The sequence below is a fragment of the Cladosporium halotolerans genome (assembly GCF_011745625.1).
Source record: "Cladosporium halotolerans strain TM138-S3 chromosome Unknown Sca43, whole genome shotgun sequence".
NCBI lineage: Eukaryota > Fungi > Ascomycota > Dothideomycetes > Cladosporiales > Cladosporiaceae > Cladosporium > Cladosporium halotolerans.
This window is the reverse complement of record NW_027191494.1, coordinates 1,051-26,892: the sequence shown is the minus strand read 5'-3', so window position 1 is coordinate 26,892 and position 25,842 is coordinate 1,051. Positions and strand designations below refer to the sequence as shown.

The window sequence follows — 25,842 nt, the reverse complement described above, 5'->3', positions numbered from 1 at the left end:
CCTTGCACTGCTTGGATATCCACCTTAAAGCATAGTCCAGATTCAAGCCACTACGGCTGTAACGGCATTGCGTCTGGTCGAAAGACTTCATGGCCATGCGGGCTGTAAGACGCCGCCATGTTATCAGGACTGGGCATCGGTGATCACCGTTCCTTTTTCTCTCTCACCCATCCGAAATAGGGAAACACGCTGTCTTCCAGAGCTCAAAGAGGGTGACAAGTCTTTAGAAGACTTCGCACCTTGCGAGGTATAAGGCTTTGAGCATTTCCAACGTGCTTGAACTTGCCTCAATCACACTCTACCATTTCACTTCTACGCATCTTCAAACACGATTGAAGAGGCACGCCATGCCTGGCATTCGTTCTGCCACTTATGCGTTCGCTGCGCTCGCGGCCCAGTTGGCATCCGCCAAAGATTGGGAAAGCCCTGTCTACAAGAATCTCTACTCGGTAGCAATGCCCATTGCGCCGATCAAGGAGCCGATCAAGACCTTCAAATTTGACAATGGCCCCGAAATCGATTACTATGAGATCGACATCAAGCCATTTGAGCAGCAAGTGTACCCAAATCTGCGTAAGACTCGATTGGTCGGCTACGATGGCATGGCTCCGGGTCCCACCTTTATGATGAGGAAGGGCAGAGAAGCAGTCGTCAGATTCATCAACCACTCTGATCGAACCAACTCAGTACACCTTCATGGGTCCTACTCTAGGGCTCCTTTCGACGGCTGGGCTGACGACACCACCAACGTGGGCCAATATAAGGACTACTACTATCCTAACGCCCAAGCTGCGAGGACGCTCTGGTACCACGATCACGCTATCGAGCACACTGCGGAGAACGCTTATATGGGCCAAGCTGGCTTCTATATCCTCCATGACGAGCAGGAGGAGGCCGTTGCCGGGCTTCCCCAGGGCAAATACGACATTCCAATTGCGCTCACCGCGAAGCAATACAATAACGATGGTTCTCTCTGGAGTCCCGAAGCGAATGGCGAGGATAAGAATCTCTTTGGTGATGTGATTCACGCGAACGGTCAGCCATGGCCGTACTTCAAGGTTGAGCCTCGCAAATACAGGCTGCGTTTCCTCAATGCAGCGATCTCCAGATCCTTTGAGCTCTATTTCGAGCCTAGTGCCAAGAGTGGCTCGAGAATCAACATGAAGGTTGTCGGATCTGATGCTGGTCTTCTTACCAAGCCCGTTGACACAACCCAGCTCGATATTTCAATGGCGGAGCGCTGGGAGGTCGTTTTCGACTTCAGTGCTTACAAGAATCAGAATGTCACCCTTCGATCGAACGCCAAGGTCGCCGACGTTGATCCTTATCTCCACACTGATAAAGTCATGAGATTCGTTGTTGGTGACACTGTCACCAGCACTGACAAGAACGATAACCTGCCTTCCGCATTGCGCAACGTGGAGTTTCCGCCTAACAAAGCCACCGTTGACCACCAATTCGAATTCCAGCGCCAGAATAGTCAATGGAAGATCAACGGTGTCACTTGGGCCGACGGACCCGAGGCCCGTGTTATGGCGAAGCCTAAGCGTGGCTCGGTCGAGAGATGGCTATTGAAGAACGGATCAGGCGGCTGGACCCACCCGATTCACATCCATCTAGTCGATTTCCAGATCGTCAGCCGCAAGGGTGGTGCCCGCAACAAGGTCCTCCCATACGAAGCGGCTGCACTCAAGGATGTTGTGTGGCTCAATACGAACGAGGAGGTTGAAGTCATTGCTCGGTACGCCCCATGGGATGGCCTCTACATGTTTCACTGCCATAACTTGATTCATGAGGATCATGAGATGATGGCCGCATTAAACGTCACTGCTTTGACCGATCTGGGGTACGATGAGAAAACCTCATTCATTGACCCGATGGAGGAGCGTTACCGCGCCAAGTCTTTCTCGCAGGGCGATCTTGACGGCCGTACCGGTGACTTCTCCCTCGAAGAGATTGAGAAAAAGGTTGCCTTCTTCAACGGTCTCGATGCTTACCGCAACGTCGGTGCTGTTGAGTCTGCGCTTGACGCCTACTGGAAGACAGCGTCTTCTCGCACTGCCAGCTCCACAACATCCGGTGCATCTGCCACTTCGACCGGCCCTACCACCCTCGTTACCTCTGCCAGCACGGCTTCTGGGGCTGGATCGACAGCTTCCAGCACAAGCACCAACGCGCAGACCAGCCCCTCCACTTTGAAGACGACCACCTCGAAAACCACTTCGAAGACCACCTCAAAGACAACTTCCAAGACCACTTCGAAAACTACCGCGAAGACCACTTCCACCAAGAAGTGAACATTTGACTTATAAGTCAACAGATTTGACGGGATCATGATTTGCGCAGTTCTGATTGTCGGATAGAAATGGCGTTGGATCAACGGGAACCAACAGATACCATGAGGATATACAAAGGGGATCCGAGTTTGTCTTGCAGGCGTTCGGAATGGGGGATGCATCACACCAATTTTTTACTTGATACCCACTACGCTCACTACGTCGGACGCTCATTGCGATACGACCATTACGAAACACGATCACTACGACATACGGTCATTGCGACACACGATCTTTACGACTTACGTTCATTAGTAAATACGCGCATCGCAGCATACGCTCGTTACGAACAGGATCATTACGACACACGTTCATTCAACGACTTACGGGTATAGTAAATAGACAGTCCTTACGACGAATAGTCATTTACATAGCAACATCGATTTGATCTCCAAACATCTTCGAATTCCATATGATTCTAATCTGCCTCTTTGCCACTCGTCGAAAAATCTTGCATCACGCCAGATCGACCCGCCCGCACCCATCCCAGCAGCACATCCCCCACGCCGCGCCCGACTCCGATGAAGTCGCCCCGCCAAAGCCGCTATTCTACTGTATACAAGTCACGAGCCCGCCCCCACCGCCCAAAGCCACCCCAAAGCCTCGACCGCCCAAACGCCTCCCAGCCCCGCGAAAAGCGAGGCGAAAGCGCCACAATCAGCACTCCTCTCCTTGGCAAAGCTGGTAGCCAACTCATGACAGCACAATCAATAAGATAACCTGATCTCCCCGCTCAACAGCGTATCCAAGAAGAGCCTTGGTATAGGGCCGGGCGCTTGGCGATGCAGAGCGCTATTGATAGCCACAAGGCAAATCCTCCGAAGCGAAACGTGCAGAGCGCGCGAACCACGGCTCTGCGGGGCGTTCGTGCCAGGCGCCTGGGCTCTGAGCTGCCCGCTGTGCTGCGGAGGCAGAGCCGCGGGGTCGCGCGGGCTGGAGCTGGAAGCTTTGCCACGTGGGAGCTGGAGGAAGAGTTTGGTACGGTGTTCTGCTAGGGAGCTATTGTTGGGTGAGACATATTGAAAGGTTGTTGTTGGGTTGATGAGCGGCGCTGAGCGGATGTGTCTGATGCCTTGCACTTGATGATGGTGAGAGTTTATCTTCCGCTTCTCGGGAAACGGGTGATAAGGCATTCCATTGTGGGGAATTGTGTTCGGTGAGGGGGCGGCGGTCGGTGCGATTGAGGCGTAGGTATGGTTTATCAAATGACCGAGGCTGGGCGTTATTGAGAGGGGCGAGCGGAAGTGCCCCGCGCAGATAGGTCTCATAGATTTGTTTTTTCAACGCCTGAGTTGCTCAGCTATGAACGAGCCACTAGACGATTAGCTCAGTGGCTTGCGAATAGCGCAGGGTATCAAACCCTCACATGGACAATCACTGTCAGAGAGATTGTGAGTGCATTGGAAAGGTCCACACGAGACGTAGAAATTATAATCGTTGCAGCCATTATCATTTCAAGGCTTTCGCCCGGGTATCTGTCACTGAAACTATCAAATGCATATGATGCGAAACCGCAGGCAATCCAATCAACCGTCAATGAAGAGTGTGAGTGCGCCCTTGAAGTCGGGCCTGGGCCTCGGCAGAGTCTTCGTGCATTCGGTCAAGCTGTTGATATTGTTCACACCAAGGAGACTGAGTCGAGTGTAGGCTTCTGCATAATCCTCGTTCCAGTGCTTTTGACCGACGCCGTTAGGCATGCGGAACTTGGTCCATTCGTTGGACATTGATGGGTGTTGCGCCAGAACAACGTCTGAAGGGATGCGAAGCACCCTCTTCGGCACGCCGACGCTCTCGAGCGTCTGGTTGTAGTAGCGGATGTCCCAGACGCCAGGTGTGCCGTCTTGAGGCGCATTTGCTCTGCTTGGATCGAAGAAACGCTGTTTGCTGGTAGAATGGGCGCCGAGTAGAGCAGCCAGCTCGTGGCCGGAGATTGTCTTGTCCTCAAAGAGAGAGATCAGAGAGTCTGCGCTCGCGGTGGCCGAGGGGAGCAGATTCTCCGGAGCCGCGGCTTTGCTATCTTTGCGTCCGACAAATGAGCGAATGCGAGGACCAAGCGGACAAGTGACGACTGCGTGGTTGGCGCCGTACTGAATCAGATCCGCCATCGAGACGCCAAACTGTTTTTGCCATTTTGTCATTTGCTTGGCAATGTTCTGAAGGCCATTGTTTTCTTTTCGATTGATCTCGGTCCCGGAGAGAATGATGCTGCCGTCTGCTCCACCGAAGTCTTGACCATTTGCCGAAAGGTTGCTTGACCAAGTGCCGGCATCGTGAAAGCCAAGTCTGATGGCGGCGCGGGCCCAGTCGTTGCATCGACCAGTGGGGCCGGTAAATTTGGCTGTCATTGCAATAGAGACATAATGCCATACACAGCCTAGACTCTTATCAGTGGCTGCAGTGATCAGACAGTGTGGGCTTCCACGTACATGTGTCTGCTTTACACTTTGCGGAATTGACACCACCAGGCGGGGTGTAGCGAGAATTGCTGCCCTCTGCAGATTCTGTTCGTAGAAGAATGTTACGAATAGACTCTCCAACAGGCGTTGTTGCACCCTGTCTGAGATCGCCAATCATTCGATTGTTGATTTCATCCGCTTCTTCAAGCTCAGGGATGTCTGGCTCCATCTCGTCGATCTCCTCGCCGTCTTCTGCTTCCACCTGTCGTCTCGCCAATGCTTCTAATATAGCTTCTGGGGTAGGCCTTGCCACGGCCCTCTGGACGGCAGCGGCGGCCAGAAGGCACGCAGCGATAGACAGGCGCATTGTTTGTAGATATGGGGTTGAGGTAAATTTGAGAGACGGGTGTTGGCGACGCAGCCATAGTAGGCGCCATGTTGGCAGTATCTATATATCCACAGGTCTTTCGAAGGCGCACTCTTTGCATCTGGCCGCATTCACGCCTCGGACAGCCCAGCCCAAGCAGCTGGCCACAAGCGAAAGACGGCCTCGATTGTCACAACAAAGTTCACCTGCAGCCCGGATCTGCACTAGGGTCCACGTTCGCTAGTGCTTAGCGGCCGCGCCCAGGCATCCGGGGTCGGGGGCTGCGGTGGGGTCGCCGGCGCTTCGCGAGGTCAGCATCTTTGCGTCCTCTTCGGGCTTGAACAGCGTTCCAGACTGACCTCGTTCCTGCATCTGGCTTGAGCCACACCACGCTGCTCCTGTTGCACGAGGGCCGTTCTCGTGCTTGCATGCTGGGGCTTATCCATAACCGTCCACGCCTATCCGACGTGGCCAACTGGCCCGTCTTTTGTGGCGCCCGCCAAACCTTGCATGGCAGGACAATGTGATTGTGGCCACTGATGCTATTGATATCTGGCATGGCGGTAGGCGCTCGCCATCAGCCACAAGCGATCATGCATAACGCTGTTGTGTCACCGGCTTGCTCCAGATGCTGACATTATTGGCAACCGGTCATATTGAACAGACTGGAACCTGTTCACTAAAGACCTCCTTCGCTTATACAAAAGTGGAGTATAGGGTATGGTAGACCACGTGCCGCTCCAGTCAGCTTGTGGCTGGGAATGTGTTTTCGGGAACATCCCGCAAGCGGATGTATCGAACGCCTTCGGCCGAGATGGCTGGTCGCCAAGGCACATCATGACTTCAGTACGAACATCGCTCAGACCGAAGCATGAGGCTGCTCGGCCTTACTACTGGGGAGATGCAACATGCTTACCCATGCCGGTGCGGCTGGTGCGGCTTCACACACGCAGAACTCAATGCATGTGCCCTGGACACTCCATCAGCTGAGCCAAAGCCCAGGCGTTCTGGTCTAGCATTCGTCTTGGTACAGTCAAGCAAAGATAGTCAGATACTGATAGCGGCACAATAGACGAACTAGGCAGCCTCTATGTTCCAATGAACTCAGAAATAGAGGTCAGCGGGCCAGATCACTTTGTCAATATTGCAGAAGGCAGCCTCAAGGCTTGAAGATGTGTGCGGAAATAGAATCGTGACGTCTTGATGCCGGAAACAAAAGCCGTACGCATGAAGTTCTTTGTTTCTGGTCAATTTTGGCAGAGTACACTGCTTGCCCAGGCAAAAAAAAGTTCAGCCGCAGATGGTCTTTTGCGTATGCCGACAGTTGAGGTATTTGGCCGTTATGCAGCTTCAGATCTACAGAATAACATCACAGGCATTGCAAACGTATATTCGTTGTGATCTCGTTCGCCCAGTCTGAGCGCAATCAACTCAGCATCAGATTATCTCCATTGCTAAAAACAAAGTGCCGCCAAGGGCACATTCGCGAGCTGACCCGCGGCGGGCCTGCGCTCCAAACCTTGCGAATCACACGTATGCCTGTCCTCACCGCGGCAATACCGTAAGAATTGGCTTCTTCGTACCACTTCTGAAATCTGGCCTGGTGCTCCTCATCCCAAGTGGTCGTGGCCGCGACGAAAGCTGGCCAGAATAGAGGGGCCGCGAGCATGTTCGTCTCCGCTTTGATCTGCTCGATGGCCTCGATGCTCTGCAATATGCTCTCAACGTATTGTTGCAAATATTTGTGGTTCAGCGATCGAACGTTTTGTGAGAAGAAGATGACCAGTGCGCTGTGGAAGGACTTGGTCTGGTGCCGGATGATCTTCGTGTTAGCATCTTCATTAGCTGGTGAGTGAAGTCCCGTATAGCCTTCCGCCGTCCAATCCAGGATCCTCTGTTCCAGATCGTCGCAAATTGAAGTCAAGTCATTGCGAAAGTTGTTCGGGGACGAGACTTTCTTTGCTTGATCGACAGAGTCGATCACTTTGATGGTATCCTCCAGCATGGCCAGCAGGTTTTGAGGAATGCCGTATATGCACTCAAATGAAGACATCGCTGAACTTTCTTGAATCAATGGTATAGGTTGAATCCGTTGATCTGGGGAGTCCTGCTGTCCGAAGAGGTCAAAGACACTTCGAGAGTCAATCGATCTCAGACTGAAGCTAGTGTGATCGTCTCTGGGCACTTGAGTGCTTTCCCATATTATACGCAAATAACAATAGATACGGTGCAGCGTCTTCGTTTTCTCGGAAAAATGTTTCTTCTCGTTCCACATGTGTAGTAGAAGCTGGTGGGCGCCATCAAGATGAACACCGCAGGTACTTGTATCACCGGACATCACCTGAGGCCTGTCAGTATCCATGACACCGAAGTAATATTATTGCGTCATTCTCACATTGACAGTGATCATTGACAGCATAGTCGCGAGGAACTCCTTGTACTTTGGCCTCGGGGAACTGTAAAGATCAAACTCAACAGCCTGCTTAAGCAGTGCGATCGCGTCGAAGCCAAATTTGGAAGCGACCTTGGCCCATTGATCTGCTTCGTCGATGGCACCGTGTCTTCGATGATCATTCGTCAGATACCAAGCACTAATAGAAAGCAGGGCGTTACGCAAAGCATTGCGGACCTTGGAGGTCTTTCCGGTAATGCTGACTTCCGCCATCCCCTGGAGGGCTCGTGGTAGGTGAATGGTCTTCCACGGACTCTTTGCAGTGTCTATGGCACAGAAGAGGTGGCATACCCGCTCGATGTAATGACGCATAAGAAACTGCTCCAGGCTTGGGATCTGTAGAAAAGTTTCATTCTTGGCCGCAAGGTCCTGGTAATGCAACCAGTCGTCCTCTGATGGTGTCGTGTTTGGTTGTGCTAAGGTCAGGCGTAGCGACTCCTGAACTGCAATCTCATTCCGTTCTGAATGGGTGGTCGAAGTGCAGTGCATCGACTCAGCAGGACTTGTGAAGCTAACATTTGAGGTTTGACATCCTTCAGCTGGTGTTGAGGGTCTGGGATAGGTCGCTCTCAATGATGCGTCCGACCCTGAAAAGGAAACTCGCGGTGTGATGGCATTTTGCGTGGTCTCGTCTGGCGGTGCGCACTCGTCGGAAAGAAGACATGTTCGCTTCAGAGCGGTTTCCTGCAAAAGATTACATCCTCTGGATCCTTTTGCAGAAAAGTTACACCTCAAGATCGAGAAGTTCTCCACGTTGACCAACGTATCGTTTTCACGAGACTGGTCTGGATCAAAGGTGTCGATGTATTTGAGGATCTCATCGAGTTGACGAGGCGGCAGTACCTTCTGCCGAGGCACTATGCACTCTGCTTAATATGGCTTTTACACGTGCACTCGAGCCTTCAAGAAACCACACGTACCCGCTGGAACTATCCGCCTGAGAGAGCTGGGTGGTACCCTTTCATCCTCGTCAAAGCCTACATTTAGACCCGAAGCGTCTGGCACGATTGGGGTAAGCCACTGGAGTCGTGTATCGTAGCCTTTGCAGCTCACACCCTTGCGGCGGCATTGAAGACAGACAGGATCAGTCTCATCGCATTTGACCTTGCGCTCTCGGCACGTCCAGCATCCGGTGAATGTTTTGGTGCGCTTTTTGGAGCGTGAGACTTGGGTAGTCATAAGTGGCTCTTTCGCTTCCAACGGCTAGTGAAATTAGCTATACTCGTGAAGTAATAACCCGAGAAAAACCAATTGGGACTGTGATCATGTCGTGGTGGTGAACGAATATCAGATAGCAGGCGACAGCGAGCGTCTCCACAGGGTGGGTCTCCATCTCTCCATGACTGTGGGGAAACCAGAAAGGACCAATCGGGGACGGCTCCCTAATCTGGTTTCCCTATCTCATATCGCTATGAAGAGATAGGCAGAATGCCAGACGGTTTCGACGGACGACGCTGGAATGTCACGCTCCGTCGAAACTTGCGCCGTACCTAAGCCTACAGCCGCGCCACAACACCGGAGGTGAGATCCTTGACGACTTCCAAAGCAGCACGCTCACCGCTACGAACAGCGCCTTCCATGTAGCCTTTCCATTCTCCTGCCGTTTCGGTGCCGGCGAAATGGATATTCTTCCAAGGCTGTCTGAACGCGTCGGCCCCAACGCCGCTCAGCACGCCGGGCGTGAGCGATATACTGGGGCATCCCCATGCGGCGTACTCATCGTCGTTCCACTCGTAGGAGTACGACTTGACAAAGGATCTTTGGAGATCAGAAATAGTGAAAAGTGCTTGTAGTTGCTTGAGCAATGCTTGCTCGCGCTCTTGCTGTGGCAGCGTCGACCAAGCTTTCCCCGAGTCACCGGCCATGAAACACGTCAAAATGTGTTTCTTGTCCGTCGGGCTGCTTGTGTCGCGGACAACAGAAGCAGGACCGATGAATGACTGTGCCAGACCGCAAAATCCCTTCTCGATCCAGAAGGGTGTAGAAAATTGCATCATAGCTTTACAGTAATAGCCGTATCCGGACGACGTCGACCAGGCGATCTTTTCCTGCGGGAGAGGTGGATTGAATGATATCGTCTTCAGGACTGGAGAGGGAACGGTAGAGATGACTTTTCGCGCGGAGTGCAGCACACCGCCAGCGAGGAGATCTGCCTGCTGCCTGCCTCGTTGGGTGATATTTTGCACCGGAGAGGACAGTGAGATTGTCCCCTTTGGCAGGTCGCTAGCGAGGCCCTTCGCGAACAACTGCGTGCCTTGGCGTACGCGAAGGTGCTGTCCGCCACCCTTGCGATCAGAGCGCATTGTCAGAAGTCCGCCCCCCGATTTGCAGTAGTTGAGGAAGAACAAAGCGGATATGTCACATGGATCTTGTCCAAGCATTGCCCGAGTCCATACCGCCGCTGTCGCAAGCGCGATCTTGTCGGCACCGCGCGAAGCCAGATATGCCTCGAACGTGAGGGAATCCAGGGATGGGTCTCTCGGGCCCCAAGCGTCAACATTTTGGCAATCAGCTTCCACCATATCTCTAATTTCGACAAGATGCTTGCGAGTGTCTTTATCAAACTGGATGTTGTTAGCAGGCTTCGTCAATAGGGCTCACAAGTGCAACCTACCATCGGAACTTCTCCATAAGGAAACTTGCTACAGCATCCATCAAAATCCTGCAGCACACAATCGCCGAACGTGTTCTGTTCAATGAGCTCCGCGCCGTATCTTTTTGCAAGAGCGTTCATCTTGGACTGATTGACATCGTTGATCCAAGCAGCACCCAGATCAACCACGCCTTTGCCATCTTCTAACTCCTGGCTCCATGTCTTGCCACCCACGCGGTCACGAGCTTCCAGTATCACACACGTGTGACCGCTACGAAGCACTTCGTGGGCGGCTGTAAGGCCTGAAAGACCAGCGCCAATGATCACGACATCCACGGCAACTTTGGGCGCTGGCAAAGCGCGAGGCATGTCAATCGTTGGTAAGACTAGAGTCGCTTCAATCTCGAAGAGCCATGTTGGTACTGCAAGCTTTTGGACGGGGACGAGGGTAATTGCCGGCCTGTGTTTGCCTAGGAAGCGCATCAGAGGGCGAGTGTGCTTGCGGTTGGCTGCGTCGTAGTCTACAATGTAGACGGATAGTTTCGCTATGTTCTGAATGTTTGCGTTTGCGGCAATAACGATCCGTCTTAGACTCCAAAGAGCCAGGTGTATCTGAGATACATAGTCCGTGGGAACGGATCCGTCGCTCGCAAGTCCAGCTTGGCCGGAGACAAAAACGTGCTTGCCACCAGGCGCCACTGTAGCAGGTGCGTAATAAGCCGAAGAGGTGTTGTGCACGTCGATCGTAGAGACTTTGGATGTCATCGCTTCGGATGAGAGCTTGTTGTTCACGGTGAGGCTGAGAAAGTGCGGACAACGCTGAAAGTGCAAGGTGACCCAGTGATAGAAATTATGAGATACAGTACATAGGAGACTTTATGTTTGACACTGCAAGATCGCGGGAAAAGCTCACCAGATAACAGCGAAATGGCTCGATATCGTCGTGTCCGCGGAGTGGAGTCCAACGAGTTGATCTGTGGGGCGTTTGAAGGGCCTCGCTGTGAACTTCCTCATGAAGCCTCAACCACGCATGCCTAACGTCTGCCGCCCGTTTGGTACAGGCAGAACCGGCATGAACACGGCGCTAGACATGCTTTGTCACAAGATATGCCAACTTTCAGTTAAAGTATCAGCCGTCGAGGTAAAGTAGGGTGTTCTCGAGTTGTCAGAGAACGGAGGGCAGTTGCTTGGACAGCGGGGCCCAGCCGCATGTTGGAAATGACACCGGCGCTGTCCAAAGGAAGCAAATTGGGTGCATACGTACTGATATCTGTTTGACGATACTTCCGGCGCCCCAAAGCTCGGCTCAAGACTCTCGTCAGTGCGATGGTTCTCCTGGGGGTTGATGAGTTGACGCTTTGGCGTGCTTGGCGCCACAATTCTTTGGCTCGCGCTCCATGCCCCCAGCAGCACACATCAGGCACTTCAACAACCATGTCAAAGCCGACTTTGCAAAGTCGAGAGTAATTCAGATGTCTTCAAATGTCGTACATACCTCTTTTCGAGCCGAAAGGCCAGGCAGGGACGAAATGGAGCATCTCGTAGGGGGTCGTGCTGGTTTGCAACCTTCTCGCAGACACGCGTGCCGTGATCTGTGTCCCCTTCATCGGTCGCAATCCTTCAGCATGGTAAATGACAGTCGGCCGAGTATCTGGACGATGCGAATGGAAGATGGCGCAGGTCTACGCCCAGCATTCGTGGCTTGGATGTGCTGAAAGGATCAGGCCATAGGACCCGAAAGCCCGACCACCCGAGCAGTCAGCCAATCAGAGGCGAAGCCGGCTCGGGTCCCAATACATACACTGCGAGCTGAGGTTGACGTGAGAAAGGTATTAATATCCCACAGCCTCTGTGCGATGATGTTCTGGCGTAAGAAGACAAACAGAGATCCAACTTTGAGTTGCGATTTGCGAGCTCGCTCCATTATTCACAGGCACCATGGCCAGCACCCAACCCGAACAGCCCAAGAGCGCCCAAGCGGACGAACGCCTGGGAAGCTCATCGACAGTGGTTGAAGGCAATAATCTAGAAGACCCAAAACCAAACACTGAAGAAGAGGAGGAGGATGTCGAGTATCCTCCTACAGCCCAGGCCGCACTCGTAATGCTCGCTCTCATCCTCGGAATCTTCCTCACAGCACTGGCGAGTCCCGTCGACCTTTGGATCTGCGTTTGAAACGATACTGACATGCGCAGGACCGTACAATCATTGCCACCGCTATTCCAGCTATGACCGACGAGTTTCACTCTCTGGACGACATTGGCTGGTACGGCAGCTCATTCTTGCTCACGTCCTGCTGCTTCACTTTGTTCCTCGGCCGTGTCTATACCTTCTATTCGCCCAAGTATGTCTATCTCTCGGTCATTCTCCTCTTCGAAGTTGGTTCAGCTGTTTGCGGCGCAGCACCGAACTCTGTGGCTTTCATCGTCGGACGAGCAATCCAAGGTGCCGGCTCTGCGGGCATGATGTCCGGAGGCATGGTTCTGCTGGTCAAGTCGGTGCCTCTGGCGAAGAGACCTGCGTGGATGGGAGCGATAGGTGGAACCTTTGCGGTGTCGAGCGTGATCGGTCCCTTGCTCGGAGGCGCCTTGACTACCCATGCCAGCTGGAGATGGTGCTTCTGGATCAACCTTCCGCTGGGCTTCGTCACGCTCATTGCCATCGTGTTCATTCTGAAACCCATCGAGCCTTTCAAGAAAGGGCTTGCCACCAAGGAGAAGGTTCTGCAACTTGATCCTCTTGGAACGGCTTTCCTCCTGCCATCACTCGTTTGCCTCATTCTCGCCCTTCAGTGGGGCGGCACCACTCTCGCCTGGTCGAACGGCAAAATAATCGCTCTCTTGGTCCTATTCGGAGTGCTACTCCTGGCCTTTATCGCCGTACAAATCACGACACCAAAGACCGCGACGATACCCGCCGCAATTGTGAAGAACCGAAGCATTATCGCAGGGTCATTTTTTGTTTTTACTGTTTTCTCGAGCATGATGGTCATGGTTTACTACATCCCAATCTGGTTCCAAGCAGTCAAAGGAGTATCGGCCGTGGAATCTGGCATCCGAACAATCCCACTGGTGCTCTCGATGGTGACTGGCACGATCATCGCTGGTTTCGGGACCAGTAAAATCGGCTATTACACGCAATTCACATGGCTGACTTCGCTCCTTTTGCCCGTCGCTGCAGGGCTTATCTCGACCTGGAAAGTCGACACTGGCCACGCCGAATGGATTGGGTACCAGGTCATGTGCGGATTTGCTGTCGGGATCGGCTTCCAGCAGGCAAATCTGGCAGCGCAGACAGTGCTGAAGCGTGTAGACGTGCCCACTGGACTCGCTTTGATGGTATTCTCGCAGACCCTGGGAGGCGCTGTGTTCATCTCGGTGGGTCAGAATGTACTGGCTTCGAACCTTGTTAAAGGCATTACGAAGCTTGTCAGCGATGTTGACCCAGCGATGATCGTCAACACGGGTGCCACTGATCTCAGAGAACTGGTATCTGCTGAACAGCTCCCAGCTGTACTCGAAGCCTACAACGAAGCATTGCATCATGTTTTCCTGGTGGCTGCTGGAGTGGCCGCAGTCTCCATTCTCGGTTCTTCGACTTTGGAATGGAAGAGTGTGAAGAAAAATGAGAAGGCTACGGTGGAAAAAGGCAAGGACAAAGACGTAGAAAAGCAGCAGGATTCCGCCACTTAGAGGACCCTTTTGGCATTGATGGAGCTGTACAGAGAAGCTTTTCTTTTCGTTTGTCGCATTTTGGCGGTAGCATACGCTGCAGAATTTGGAGCATTCTGACATAGGAAACTTTCAGTAATGGAGAAATCTCTCGACTCTAAATGGCTCTCACAAAGAATCCAAGAACCCGCTGACAGCTTTTACAACCTCTTCAGGCTGTTCCTGCTGCACCCAATGACCAGCACCATCAATCAAAGTAGCACCCCGGTAACAACCCTTTGCCACACACCCATGATCCTCATATCCCTCGAGCGCTCCTGGTTGCTGAAAGTTCCCCCAATCCTGCTTCCCACTAATGAACGCCACTGGAACCTCAATCCGCCTCCCAGCGAACAGAAACATATCCTTCGCGCTCTGCGGCGTCGAAGCCGTCTGCGCGCGATACCAGTTCAGCGCGCCCTGGAATCCCGTGCGCTGCCATTCGCTCACGTATACCGCCAAATCTTCAGGCGTCAGCCAGCCCTCGGAAGCTCGCACGTCTTCGCCCTCCATGTTGCGCGCGATACTTTCTGGAAACGTGTCGTCTCTGCGCATGATGTAGTACTCGGGCATTTCCTCGAGGGCTTTGGCGAACCATTCGGTCAGCGGGTGCGGCTTGTTCTGCGACCAGGTGGCAGATTTGAGGTGGAAGTAGCCGCGAAGGTAGGTTTCGAGGCCTTGAGGCGGCGATTCCCAGTGACCTGCTGCTGGTGCGGTGGAGTTATACCATTTGTAGTGCTTTCGTGGAGGGTCGAGTTTGGCGAGCTCGGCTTGGATGTCGAGCTTGGCTTTGGCGGGTTTGTTGGGTGATGGGGGAGTTGGAGGAGCGTGATGAGGGTGGGACATTTGGATGGTTGACTTGAAGATGTCTGGGCGGACGAGAGCGGTCATTGCGGACGAGACGCCGCCGAAGTCGTGACCGATTACGCAGTGCACTGAAGTGTAGCCGAGGGCGTAGACGAGGCAGACCAGATCTCGGACGAGGTTTGTGATGGTATATTCGTTCAGGTCAACCTCGTCGAAGGGTTTCTGATCCCAGCCGGTGGTTCTTCCGTAGCCTCGCTGATCCATTGCTACACAGTGGAATCCTTTGGCCGCGATGGCGGGCATGACCTTGCGCCATGAGAAAGCTAGTTCAGGATAGCCGTGGCAGAACAGAATCAGAGGGTCTGTACTTTTGCCTGCTCTGAGGACGTGGAAGTTGAGACCGCAAGATGAAGTACAATCGATGTAATCTTCGCTAATGCCTTGAGGAAGCGGCAGTGGGGCAAGCCCGGCGCCGCTTGGTGCTGTGTTTGAAGGCATTGAGGGCAAGTGCAGAGTTTCTGGATGTATGATCGACTGTCAATTTTGTGAATACCTTCGAAAGATGATACGTTCGTATGCTCGTGGGTGGTCCAGTGTATAACAAGTGCTCATAACCGCCTTCGGCGCTGTCGGGTGTACGGGAAGCTTGGATGGGCGGAGGCTGTCGGACAGACATAAGCCCGAAAACATAAATGCATGTGATGAGCTCAAGTCGTCTGTCAGAGCTCATTACTCTCAATTGCCTTCCAGTATATCTTCGTTTTATTCGTCTGTCACTGTGTGCGGCAGTCTGAGTCTACATACGCTCTGGATCGTAATCAGGACCTTCAGCTCTGTATAGAGAAGGATTCTCGTTCACACAGAGGCGCCCATTTTCATTCAGCGCACCGCTTTCAGTGCGGACCTCAAAGAATTCCGACCCGACAGCAGTTCCGGCATAGAAGACATTATACGGGTCGTAGCGTTGTTTGATCTCCAATAGGCGAGGGTAGAAGCTGCCATAAAATGACCACTGCCAGTTGGGCTCAAGGCGATCGCCTTCGTTGAGGTAAGTGCCGCTTCCAGGAGTCATATCGCGCCATTCCTGCATTGGTCCGAATGTAAAGTTACGGCGCTGCTCCATTTGGTACTCGGCGGGCGCGGTGATGTTCAGGACCGCGCCTGTGATAAAGTAGCCAATGACATCGCGCCAGGCTGGGTTGACGGCATTATTGGGGCGACCACCCCGTTCGTAGGTGGGAGCGATGTTGTAGCCAATGAGAGAGAGCCCGTCTTCGTCAAGGCTCTTCCACAGGAGGTCGTAAGTCTCCTCGAACAGTGTCTCGTTCTCAAAGTTTGCTCGTGGGAACATGCGAGACCCAGAGGCGATGCCCAGGGCTTCGACGTCTTCGACGGGAAATGAGGCGTTGTAGGCATCGTAAAACCCGTCGTAAGTGTGCCACTGCGGGTGCACAGGGATTCCTAGAGATTCCATCTTCGCGAACCAAGGTTCGATGAGCCTTTTGGTCTCGTTCATGGACTTCCCGGCCGCAAAGTAGGGTGCCATGGTGAAGCTTTTGACGCCTCCGAAGTTGAAGATCTGGAAGTAGGCATAAATACTGTTGTCGGCACCGGATGGGAAGGTCTCAAACCACGCTTTCATGCCGGAAGCAAATTGCTCATCGGTGACGTTCGGGCCAGTGGTAAAGTTCCAGGAGCCTGCCGTGACAGGCAAGTCCTCAAACACACGGACGATGACAGACGTCACGATGCCGAACGTTCCACCTCCGCCGCCTCTGAGAGCCCAGAAGAGATCCGAGTTCTTCTCTTTATTTGCGGTCACGAACTGACCGTCGGCAAGAACAACTTCGAAGCCCAAGACATGGTCGGCACCCATACCCCAAAGCGAGCTGACAGGAGAGTGGCCTCCGCCTTGAATCCAACCACCCATTGCACCCACAGTAGGGCACTCACCGCCCATGGCAATCACGCCAAACTTGTTCGCAGCAGCATAGAGCTCGTATCCTTGAATACCAACCCCAGCCTTGATTGCCGGCCCAGTATACTCACTATCCTGGTAGGAGGGCAGAAACGCGATTTCCTTGAGACCATGTGTCCAGACGCTCAGCGAGCCAGCTCCACCAGACTTGCCGGAAAAGTCATGACCAGTGTTTTTGATGACTAGGCGGATGCCAGTGTTCCGCGCGAAGTTTACGGCGAGCTGGATTTGCTCCACATTGGTGACATTTACAACATACAAAGGGTAGCCGCCCTGGTCGCAGGTGCCAGATTGGTCGAATCTTGCAGGCGGCTGGCATGTCATGCCTTGATAAAGGGGCGTGAGCATTTCGATCGGGTCGTCGACGCTGTGATGGCGTTAGTAAAGGCCCCGGAGGAATGATACTCAACGTCCATCTTACTGGGTGAATGGGTTTGTCCATTTGTCCGTCAAATCAAGACACGCTGCCGACTGAGCGGCATTGTTCGTGCCGTTGTCCGTCGTGGCATTGTCATAACAGACGTGGGCCTCTGGCGTTGGCTTGAGAAGCGCACGTCCCGTTAGGTTGTCGAAAGCAGCCCAGTCATGCAGAGACGGCCAATTCGGGTCGCCTGGGTAGACTTTGCACTTGTGAGGTCCCTTGAGCGCAGTTCCATTCGCCCAGGTTGAATTATTGCCCGGCTGAATGAAGCCAAAAGGCTCGGGCAGCTCGCTGTCTCCGTGTGCATTGAGATGCTTTTCCTCGTAGGCAAAGTAAGGAATCCTGCCGTTTCCATCCTGCTGCAAGGTCGGGCATTCAAAGTTTCTTGGAACGAGACTGTCGAGGTGCACTGTGTTCTCGCTCTGACGAGGCAAATGCCTCCCTGACACTGTCGCCGCAATCCCAAGGGATACCGACACGAAGAGGAGACGCATCTCTGTACGATCGTGGGAAAAAAGTCCAGATTGGCGGGAGTGACTTCAGTTCGGCGCCCAAAAGGAATTTTGTTCAAGCTCAGGTGCATGCATTGTCTCCGACCTGCAAGCTCGGACGGAGGCCGAAGTGCCGGATGGGCGCGCGAGACAGATCATACGAACTCATAGCGTCTGGACTCGATTGGATCCGGTTTGTGAAGAAGGATTCGGAGACCCTTGCAAGTGTTGTGAATCGAGCCGTGTCCGTGGCGAACCCGAGCACATGGCCTAATCACTACAGCGAACGGCGTTGCATCGGCTTCACGGTATATGGCTCGGTAGTTGAAACCCTTGATAGCCATGCGAATAGCATCGGCTTCATAGCAAGAAAGGGAAATCGCCCGACATACGGTCTTTCGTCTATACTGCAAGCCAGCCGCAAATGCATTCGGAAATCGGAGTGGCACAAATGAGCGGCTGGCACCCCTGGTCTTAAGGTGGGCGGTGGATCAGCCGGTCCGTTCATGGCTTTCCCGCCCCACAAACGGCAACACCCCGTTCACACAAACCTTCCAGCACGAACGCCCGTCTATTCGGTATATAGCGATTTTGGACAATGCAAGCTGATGGTATGTTGAGATCTAGACTTTCTCTTCTCCGAGACTCTGCACGGGACGACATGCGAGCATGATGCTGGGCACTATGTTCCTAGTGGTCGCACCAATCTGAAGACTTTTTTATCGCGCGACCGTTTCGAAACCCCGGCGTGGTCGGTCTTCATGCATTGGCAGCATTGCACCGCTGTACCCCTGCAGGAAACCGGTTGGCGCCCTCGACTAAACCTAGCATGTGGATCGTTTACTTTATCTCAAGCAGACAGCCTTGTTGGGCGTTCTCTTTCCGGCTCACCTCTGTGGTGTAGAGCTCCCGTGATCATGCGGCAGGCTGGCGGAGCCTTGATCCGTAGGATCCTGCGTTGCACCACAACAGCCGCATCGGAAGGTGCTCGTATAGCAATATCACTTACGCCAGCGACTGCCGTCCTGCTACCCATGTTCTACCTACCATTTCTCGCCATCGTCGCCTACCTCGATCTTAGGGCTTGCCTCTGATATGTTTGAGCCCTAACACATGCCGGCGAGACCATGCCTGAGACCATACAGCCAGCTGCTCTAGCAATTATTGTCGTATTCACCGTGGCAAGCACAGTGTTTGTGGCTCTACGAGTTGGCATTCGTGCACACACGAATCAGTTCAAGACAGGTAAGAACTATGGTGACTGGTCGCAAGGCCTAGTTAACATTCTGCCAGACGATCTTCTCTGCCTTGTGGCCTGGATATTGTCAACTGCCAACGGCGGGGTCTTGTACCGCTATGTACAGGTCTCGTACATAGGCTACCATGTCTGGGACATCCCCAAAGCGAGCGTGGATGAGACGGTATATGAGTTCAAGCTCAGTATGGCTCAGCAGCTGCTATACAATCCGATCTTGTGTCTGGTCAAAGCCTCGCTTATCTTGTTCCTGCTACGACTAAACAGCCAATACAAGCTCACTCGCTACTCGCTCAAGGGATTGTTCGTCTTCAATCTCGGTCACATGGTCGCGACTTTCTTCGGCGCACTCACTCAATGCTTGCCAATACACATGTACTGGGATCGCTTCAAGACAGACCGAGTCGTCGACGGCCAAGTCATGTATTCCTGCTTCAACGCGGAAGCCTTCTCGATGTCGACGGCATCGATTGCGATCCTTACCGACATCCTGATTCTGATCTTTCCGATCGTGATGGTCTGGCCGCTGCGAATGAATCGCCGCAAAAAGATTGCCGTCGCTGGCGTCCTATCACTCGGCTGGTCGGTTGTCATTATTGGCATCATCCGCCTCAAATATTTCTACGACTTCTTCCACGTCAGCGCGGCCGACCCATCTTACTCAGTCAGTGTGACGGTCTCCACCATAGAAATCAACGTCGCCATCATCGCTTCGTGCGGCCCGGCCATGAATGCCATCGTCAACCGGTTCGCGCCTCGGTTCTTCGGATCCAGAGGCTCCCCACCGCCAACAACTTCATTTGCCCATGATGTGCCTCCAGAAGACTACGACTTGCCCTCAAGGACTCCGAGGAAGTTCTACGTTCCAAGCATCACAAGCTCGCGCAATACAAGTCGGCCATACCGCGCGAGGGAAGATGACGGAGAGGGCCTGGACTCGATCGTGGACAACGATAGCCTAGGATCAAAACGAGCGGACATCATTCGAGCAATGATAGACACGGACAAGGGGGGGCGAGGTCTCTACGTGAGATAGAGAATAAACAATGAGCAATGACAACTACGACCCTATTTCTAAGGATCAAAGAGGACGACCGGGGCTAGAGATGGCAACTTCACAGCGACCTCCCACGGAAGACTGCTGCAGATCGAAGTTTCCCGTTTCACCGATTCAGGTGGTATAACATCAGATCGACATTAGTGATATTAAGATTCGTGATCATAAAACTATCTGCCTAAGGTGATACGCAAATGCACGTACTGATTCCCTTTCCGACCAGAACAGATGAGGAAGATAAAAAGAATCAGCATAACACTTTCATCAATCCCGGAATCGAAATCGATCGCCGTCCGAGTCCATGCCTTGGCCGTTTTCCAGCATTCTTCCGTTGGAACCACTCGAGACCTGGTCAGCGTCCTGCGGTGTGGCCTGAACAGCATTACAAGGCCTGTGATCTCGTCATGAGCATCAACGATAACCAAGCTGCTGGGGGGCAGTATCGCGCATAGGCTGTTTGCCCTGTCGCTTAGAGCCGGGAGCTTCATATTCATCGTCAGGCGCTGGACGTTTGCTGTTACTCTTGTCGCCTGGGTCACCCGACATCGCTTTCAGATTTTGCAAAATCTTGCTCCTCAAGTTATTGCAAGTATCTGGGTTGCAGTCGGCGAAGGTCCACTGTACACCAATCTGGTCATGGGAGCTCCTGAAGAGTTCTACCTTCACCGGAACCCTTTGTCCTAGCACTGCCCTCCAATGATGAAATGTCTGGAACACCCATCGACTCTCCTCAACCCCAAGGATCGCGAAAAAATTAGGATCTTCCGGTATCAAAGCAATCGGATCCGCGAGATCTTCTAGTCGCGCCAGTCGGCCTTGTCTTGCGACCAGGGTCCGAAGAATAGGCATGGTATCTGGAGAAAGGAAACATGGATCGGTGATTTTTGTCAACTGTTGACGAGTGCGGCGGATAACATCACGCAACTCCGCTTGTGGCATACGTGTGTGATACCAATGCCGGAAAATGAGTTCAAGATCAGGGCTGACAGCGCTTGACCTTTTCCACTCGAGGGCAATGGTCGAGCTCTCGAGTGTTCCCCATTCAAGCGGTGACCCAAGTTGCCCTTGTGGCTGTGGCTGTGGCTGCGGCGCACCTGAGAATCCCGGTCGATTGATATTGGTGAGCCGCATAATTGATTTACCAACCACGTCATAAATGCATCTCGATCTGAAATTGTCCCCCTGTCACGAATCAGATCGTCAGACAACTGGAATCGGGCTGTATCATACATACTTGGCGAGTGAAGTCCGTCAATATCAAAGGATCGACTCTTGCCTGGCTCTCTGCATCCTGAGGGGCTTGCAGGACTGGGCATGCGTACGTCAGGGAGTTGGCAAAGTTTCCTGCCGCCCCGACGGCGCCATTTGGAATCTCTGCATAAGTCCACCACGATCTGAGTCTTCGGAATGCTGGTGTCGCAGAAAATGGAAGCGGCTCTCCACAATCCCGTGAGTATGCTATTCGCCGTCCCGTGGTTTCCATGGCCAAAAGTTCAAGTCGCATCGCGCCAGTGGACATCGCTGCATCGAAACGGGCATTGTCTACGTTGGCTGCTCCTTGGTTGCCTTGCACGTTCATCCTTTTGGCCAGTAACATTCCGGATGTAGCATTATCATGTTGAGCTTGGATATTGACGGGTGCTGGGACTTCTACGACATGTGCTGCCGTCGTAAGGCTCAGGAGGCAGACTTGAGTGAGTATAAGGAGCAAGCGGAGGCTCCGAGATTTCACCATTTTGGGCCAAGTTCTGTTGTGTTGCAAGAGAAGAACAGTTGTCAAGGTCCGTCCTGTCTTTTGGTATCAAGGTGCACCTGAGGAGATTGAGCTTCAGTGAAGGCTGAAGGAAGCTTTGTATCTTTTGGAGCGAATTGTTATTTCCGATGATTCAACTACTTCTTACTGGAAGAATGGGGGGCAGAGGTGTTTAGAAGGTTCGAATAGTGAATCTAGAGGCCCCGAGCTAAAATGACGGCATTCTACGGATCACGAGTATCCATCTCCGAATTCTAGAAATCTTCTCGACCGTTCTCCATGTCCTTTGAGCTCGAAGGTCTCCTCTACGCGATCGCGAAGAATCATCAGGTCGCTAGACGCCCTTTCCGTTTTTCAAGTTCTAGTTGTCGATGACAGATCCCCTTAGTAGGTGTTCACATCTCCACCTCACTGGTGCAGGATTTCACAGATGGCATTGATCGGTAGCCCAAACGCTTTCATACCACCGATTCGAGGCAGCAATTCTCGCTGTGCCAATGTGTGACAATCGGCACTTGATGTCGATGTTATTGAACCATTGAACTTGTGAATGCAGCTTCCGCTTCTAGGAACAGAAGCTGCGAGATGACATTGAGGCATTTGTAGATCCAAGTTTCTAGAGTGGCGACGGTCGTGCCAATTCAACAAGCTCTACAACCGCCGACATGGTCCATATACAGGCTCAATTTGTCAACCTGGCCTTCCTAATTCTCTGGCCATCCCATTTACCCAGCCCTGTCGCTTCAAGAGTTGCTCCACGGGCCTTAAAATACAGCTGTGCGACCCTTGCAATGTCGCCCTCGGTGATCTTAGCGTCTGCAGCTCGCTTGCTTCCGCCTTGCCAAACTGCTGTACCATCCTTCCTCTTAAGAACCCAAGTTTTCGGGTTTGTGGCGTCAATATCGATCGGAGTGTTGGCGTGGCTACTGTAGATCATAATGCTGTCATAGTCAAATGAGTCCAATTGCACGTAATACTTGAACTTGGCCTTCTCGCTCTCCAGACGGTGATCTTTCTGTCGTATGAAAGGCAATGCTGCGGGCAGATAGTCGAAGGCTATCTCGTCGTCGTTGCAGACAAGGCTCATGCGAGTTTCTATGTCCTCGTCGTCTTCGAAATATGCTCGCTCGTCGACCGCTGCTTTCCGCTTGGCTTGCTCGTAGCCGTCGAGATTCTCGCAGTGGAATTCGAGATACTGGCCGCGGTCCTGGCGTTGATGCTCGTGCTGAAGTCCAATGGCATGCCCTAGCTCGTGCATCATGGCTTGGACAGCGAGAGGTTCTGTACCCCTACGATCCTGAGGATCCAGGTGGCAAAAATCGAGGCGGTGGCGGCCGCGCTCATTGGAAGCGTAGTTGTAGCCAGTGCTCGCACTGTCAGTCGGACATTCTGGGCCGTGATTCCATGCCGTGTTCCCATCCCTTGTCGCATCATGTATGACTAGAGCATCGGATCGAACCTGTGGAGCGTCGCAGAGGGATGCCTGTTCGGTGTCGGGGACAATCCGTAGTTGGGAGTGAAGAAACGCGGGATGTCATCTGGCGATGGCCTGATCCACCACATGCTGGAGATTTCTCTGAGATCGGACGTCGGCGAAACAGTAGCGTACAGGCTGCACTTCATCTGATTTGCCGGTATGAATGACTGGCCATGGACCGTAATTGCCCTTCGGTCTATGGTTCGCGAGGGGCTGAACGCTATACCATCTCTTGACGACGGATGCTGTGACAATGATGTCCCGAGCGCCCAAAAAGAGCACATATTGTGAAAGTAGCATGACAGACAATTTCGGGGTAGTGCGAGGCACTGTCGGTTTGATAAGATAGTGTCGCTCTGAACCAAAAATTTCTTATGAACAGTGCGCCCATAGGTTTCTAGAAGACGCCAGGCATGGTTGATGGCGTGAACGATCGCTCGTGATGCTCTTTGGCAATCCGCGGAACTCCAGTATCGGCAAGAAACCACCGAAACGCCCTGTGGTGCCGCCAACAGTTCGTAGTGCGAGCAAACAAATTTGCGGCAACTCCAATTGTTGTGATAATCGTCCGATCCAATCTCCATTTTCTTCTTTAGTCGCCCATGGCCTTTTCCATCTTCTGGTCCATGACGATTCTCCAGCGGCCACCAAATGTCTTCATAGCCCAGATTGTCAAGCAGCCCCAGGCGACGCATATGACACCGAGGCCCGTGAACAGCCACCCGTCTCCGATGGCTGCCATCAGTGGCTCAGCGACAATTGTTGCTACGCAAGAAAGCACGTTGCGCACGAAGTTGTTGAGCGCAATGCCATGAGAGGCCTTCCGAGGCATGAACTCGGTAAGCATTGTGGTGACCTAGATTACAAAAAATCAGCATGAGGCCGAGGTGAGAAGCTATCATTTGTTTGCTTACCAAAGCAAAGATAAGCATGGACCCGACACCGAAGAAGAAATTGGCAATCATTGGCGCAGCGGTGTTGACACCGTACCGAGCCGTCCAGCCATACATGATCAATCCGGCGGGATACAGAAACGCACCCAGCCATGCGTTCTCCTTCATGCGGTCTTCCGGAACAAACTTCAATCTTCCTCTCTCGTCATAACGCCCTGCTTTGCGCGCTTCGCGATGCATGATGTTGTCAACCCAACGACCTCCAAATAGCGAGGCAAGAAAGTATCCCATACTGTTGGGTATGTATAGCAGACCGACGATGATGGTGCTGTAATTGTATGGGTCCCCAGAGAAAGTTCGCTGGACAGAGATGTTTAGCATATAGAGTGAGCCAAAAGTAATCGAGGCGTAAGCGACGCTGATGGCAACCGCAGGGAAGCGGAGGTAGAGAATGATTCGCAATGGGTCGAGGAAAGCTCGGCGAAGCATAGCCAGATACTTCTTAGACTTCATGGCGACTGATTGGGCAGTCTTGGTGCGCGCCAATTGAGATTCCGGGGTATTATCGGAACCCTTCTCGTCGTTGCCCATCTGCACTTCCTCTGCTGCTTCTTGAGTCAAAGCTTTGCGAGCGCCCAGCGTTTCAGGCAGGCAAAATAAGATGAAAAGAATTAGAAGAGCCCCAAAAATTGCGAGAGCCCATTGCGTACTTCTCCAGCCTAACTCCTGAGTAAGAACACCGCCCAATATCGGAGATATGAGGGGGCCACATAGTGGTCCGAGATAGAAGATACCCATAGCTGTACCTCTTTCCTTCACTTCCCACACGTCTGCAATTGTTCCAGCACCGACTGCCTGTACTGAAGCCGCGGCTCCTCCTGACAGGAGCCGGAAAATGACGAACATGGAGATGTTTGTGGAGACTGCCGAGACGATATTAAACACCAGGAAGAGCAGAAAAGAGCTCAAGTAAATCGTCCTTCTACCAAGTGTCTCGCTGAAGCTGCTCCACCAGAGTGGAAAGATACTCATACTGAGCATGTACATGGCGACGCTCAAGTTCACCACGGTCGGGGTGGAATTGAAAGTCGTAGTGATATCTCCTAGTGCAGGTAAAACGATAGATGACCCCATCGGCGCGGCAGCAGCGGCAACTGCTACCACGAAAGTAATCATCCATTTCTTTTTTCGGGTGTAGTCGTGCGGCTCCGTGACTTCGGCAATGACAGCAAGGTTAGCAAAGAGGCCACGCCTCTCCCCTCGTGGCACCACAATAGCATCTTTCTGTATTGATCTTGTCGATGATTGTGCCCTGCTACGGCTCCGGTGGGGCGTCGCCACTTGGGCGTCATGACCCTCGTCAGACTGTGTGCGGTCCGAGTCGTGGGACTCCCTGGATTCTCCGGACTGTCCAGAATGGGAGCGTCCTCGGCGTGCAGTATGTGAACCATGTTTCAGGTTTGGGTCTGGGGTACCAGCATCATGAAGATCTGGTTGGTATGTGGGCGCCTCTAGTATCGGAGGAGTACCCGGCAGAGACTCGTCGGAGGTTGAGAGCGGTGCTTCATGGGTTTCTTTGCCATCGATGTCTTTACTCTCTCTAGGCATTCTTGGTCACAGTGTCCTGGTTTGGCGTAGTCCTATGTTGCTTTGATGACAAAAGCTTTCGTTCAATTACAGTAGAGTCCAGGATGTCATGTCTCTTCGGATTTGCGGTCTCGTTTCCAAGCCTCGTTTTCCGAAGCCAGCCCAGCTCAAAAGCGTGCACATAGAGATAGTCGAAAAAAGAGAGGATCAAATGAAATGCGGGCTAGACCTACAGCAATCATCGGCACACGGCACCCAGCACGTCGTGT

General features: G+C 52.9%; 11 protein-coding genes across 11 annotated transcripts; 3 read left to right on the top strand and 8 right to left on the bottom strand.

Annotated features, from left to right (window-relative positions):
* Positions 1 to 347: 347 nt before the first annotated feature.
* WHR41_08641 (uncharacterized protein) lies at positions 348 to 2,297 on the top strand (the record flags this gene model as incomplete). Its single annotated transcript, XM_069377245.1, has 1 exon — positions 348 to 2,297. One exon carries the CDS (start codon positions 348 to 350, stop codon positions 2,295 to 2,297), a length of 1,950 nt encoding a protein of 649 aa, XP_069225958.1.
* A 1,467-nt stretch (positions 2,298 to 3,764) lies between these two features.
* On the bottom strand, positions 3,765 to 5,099 carry WHR41_08640 (uncharacterized protein; the record flags this gene model as incomplete). Its single annotated transcript, XM_069377244.1, has 2 exons — positions 3,765 to 4,710; positions 4,763 to 5,099. The coding sequence occupies 2 exons, from the start codon at positions 5,097 to 5,099 to the stop codon at positions 3,863 to 3,865; spliced, it is 1,185 nt and encodes a 394-aa protein (XP_069225957.1). The 3' UTR covers positions 3,765 to 3,862.
* A 1,426-nt stretch (positions 5,100 to 6,525) lies between these two features.
* WHR41_08639 (uncharacterized protein) lies at positions 6,526 to 8,893 on the bottom strand (the record flags this gene model as incomplete). Its single annotated transcript, XM_069377243.1, has 3 exons — positions 8,472 to 8,893; positions 7,495 to 8,408; positions 6,526 to 7,440 (listed from the first exon to the last, which is right to left on the bottom strand). The coding sequence occupies exons 1-3, from the start codon at positions 8,728 to 8,730 to the stop codon at positions 6,526 to 6,528; spliced, it is 2,088 nt and encodes a 695-aa protein (XP_069225924.1). The 5' UTR covers positions 8,731 to 8,893.
* Positions 8,894 to 8,973: 80 nt separating this feature from the next.
* On the bottom strand, positions 8,974 to 11,797 carry WHR41_08638 (uncharacterized protein). Its single transcript, XM_069377242.1, has 4 exons — positions 11,640 to 11,797; positions 11,409 to 11,479; positions 10,166 to 11,258; positions 8,974 to 10,115 (listed from the first exon to the last, which is right to left on the bottom strand). The coding sequence occupies exons 3-4, from the start codon at positions 10,907 to 10,909 to the stop codon at positions 9,048 to 9,050; spliced, it is 1,812 nt and encodes a 603-aa protein (XP_069225925.1). The 5' UTR covers positions 10,910 to 11,258; positions 11,409 to 11,479; positions 11,640 to 11,797; the 3' UTR covers positions 8,974 to 9,047.
* A 285-nt stretch (positions 11,798 to 12,082) lies between these two features.
* WHR41_08637 (uncharacterized protein) lies at positions 12,083 to 13,836 on the top strand (the record flags this gene model as incomplete). The annotated part of the gene is made up of 2 exons (XM_069377241.1): positions 12,083 to 12,286; positions 12,340 to 13,836. 2 exons carry the CDS (start codon positions 12,083 to 12,085, stop codon positions 13,834 to 13,836), a joined length of 1,701 nt encoding a protein of 566 aa, XP_069225928.1.
* A 147-nt stretch (positions 13,837 to 13,983) lies between these two features.
* WHR41_08636 (uncharacterized protein) lies at positions 13,984 to 15,159 on the bottom strand (the record flags this gene model as incomplete). Its single annotated transcript, XM_069377240.1, has 1 exon — positions 13,984 to 15,159. One exon carries the CDS (start codon positions 15,157 to 15,159, stop codon positions 13,984 to 13,986), a length of 1,176 nt encoding a protein of 391 aa, XP_069225929.1.
* Positions 15,160 to 15,405: 246 nt separating this feature from the next.
* Positions 15,406 to 17,554, bottom strand: WHR41_08635 (uncharacterized protein; the record flags this gene model as incomplete). Its single annotated transcript, XM_069377239.1, has 2 exons — positions 15,406 to 17,006; positions 17,061 to 17,554. 2 exons carry the CDS (start codon positions 17,552 to 17,554, stop codon positions 15,458 to 15,460), a joined length of 2,043 nt encoding a protein of 680 aa, XP_069225926.1. The 3' UTR covers positions 15,406 to 15,457.
* A 556-nt stretch (positions 17,555 to 18,110) lies between these two features.
* WHR41_08634 (uncharacterized protein) lies at positions 18,111 to 19,902 on the top strand. Its single transcript, XM_069377238.1, has 2 exons — positions 18,111 to 18,796; positions 18,845 to 19,902. Exons 1-2 carry the CDS (start codon positions 18,679 to 18,681, stop codon positions 19,840 to 19,842), a joined length of 1,116 nt encoding a protein of 371 aa, XP_069225927.1. The 5' UTR covers positions 18,111 to 18,678; the 3' UTR covers positions 19,843 to 19,902.
* Positions 19,903 to 22,298: 2,396 nt separating this feature from the next.
* Positions 22,299 to 22,877, bottom strand: WHR41_08633 (uncharacterized protein; the record flags this gene model as incomplete). Its single annotated transcript, XM_069377237.1, has 1 exon — positions 22,299 to 22,877. One exon carries the CDS (start codon positions 22,875 to 22,877, stop codon positions 22,299 to 22,301), a length of 579 nt encoding a protein of 192 aa, XP_069225931.1.
* A 273-nt stretch (positions 22,878 to 23,150) lies between these two features.
* On the bottom strand, positions 23,151 to 23,393 carry WHR41_08632 (uncharacterized protein; the record flags this gene model as incomplete). The annotated part of the gene is made up of 1 exon (XM_069377236.1): positions 23,151 to 23,393. One exon carries the CDS (start codon positions 23,391 to 23,393, stop codon positions 23,151 to 23,153), a length of 243 nt encoding a protein of 80 aa, XP_069225932.1.
* Positions 23,394 to 23,685: 292 nt separating this feature from the next.
* Positions 23,686 to 25,594, bottom strand: WHR41_08631 (uncharacterized protein; the record flags this gene model as incomplete). Its single annotated transcript, XM_069377235.1, has 2 exons — positions 23,686 to 23,949; positions 24,008 to 25,594. The coding sequence occupies 2 exons, from the start codon at positions 25,592 to 25,594 to the stop codon at positions 23,686 to 23,688; spliced, it is 1,851 nt and encodes a 616-aa protein (XP_069225930.1).
* Between the last annotated feature and the right edge of the window lie 248 nt (positions 25,595 to 25,842).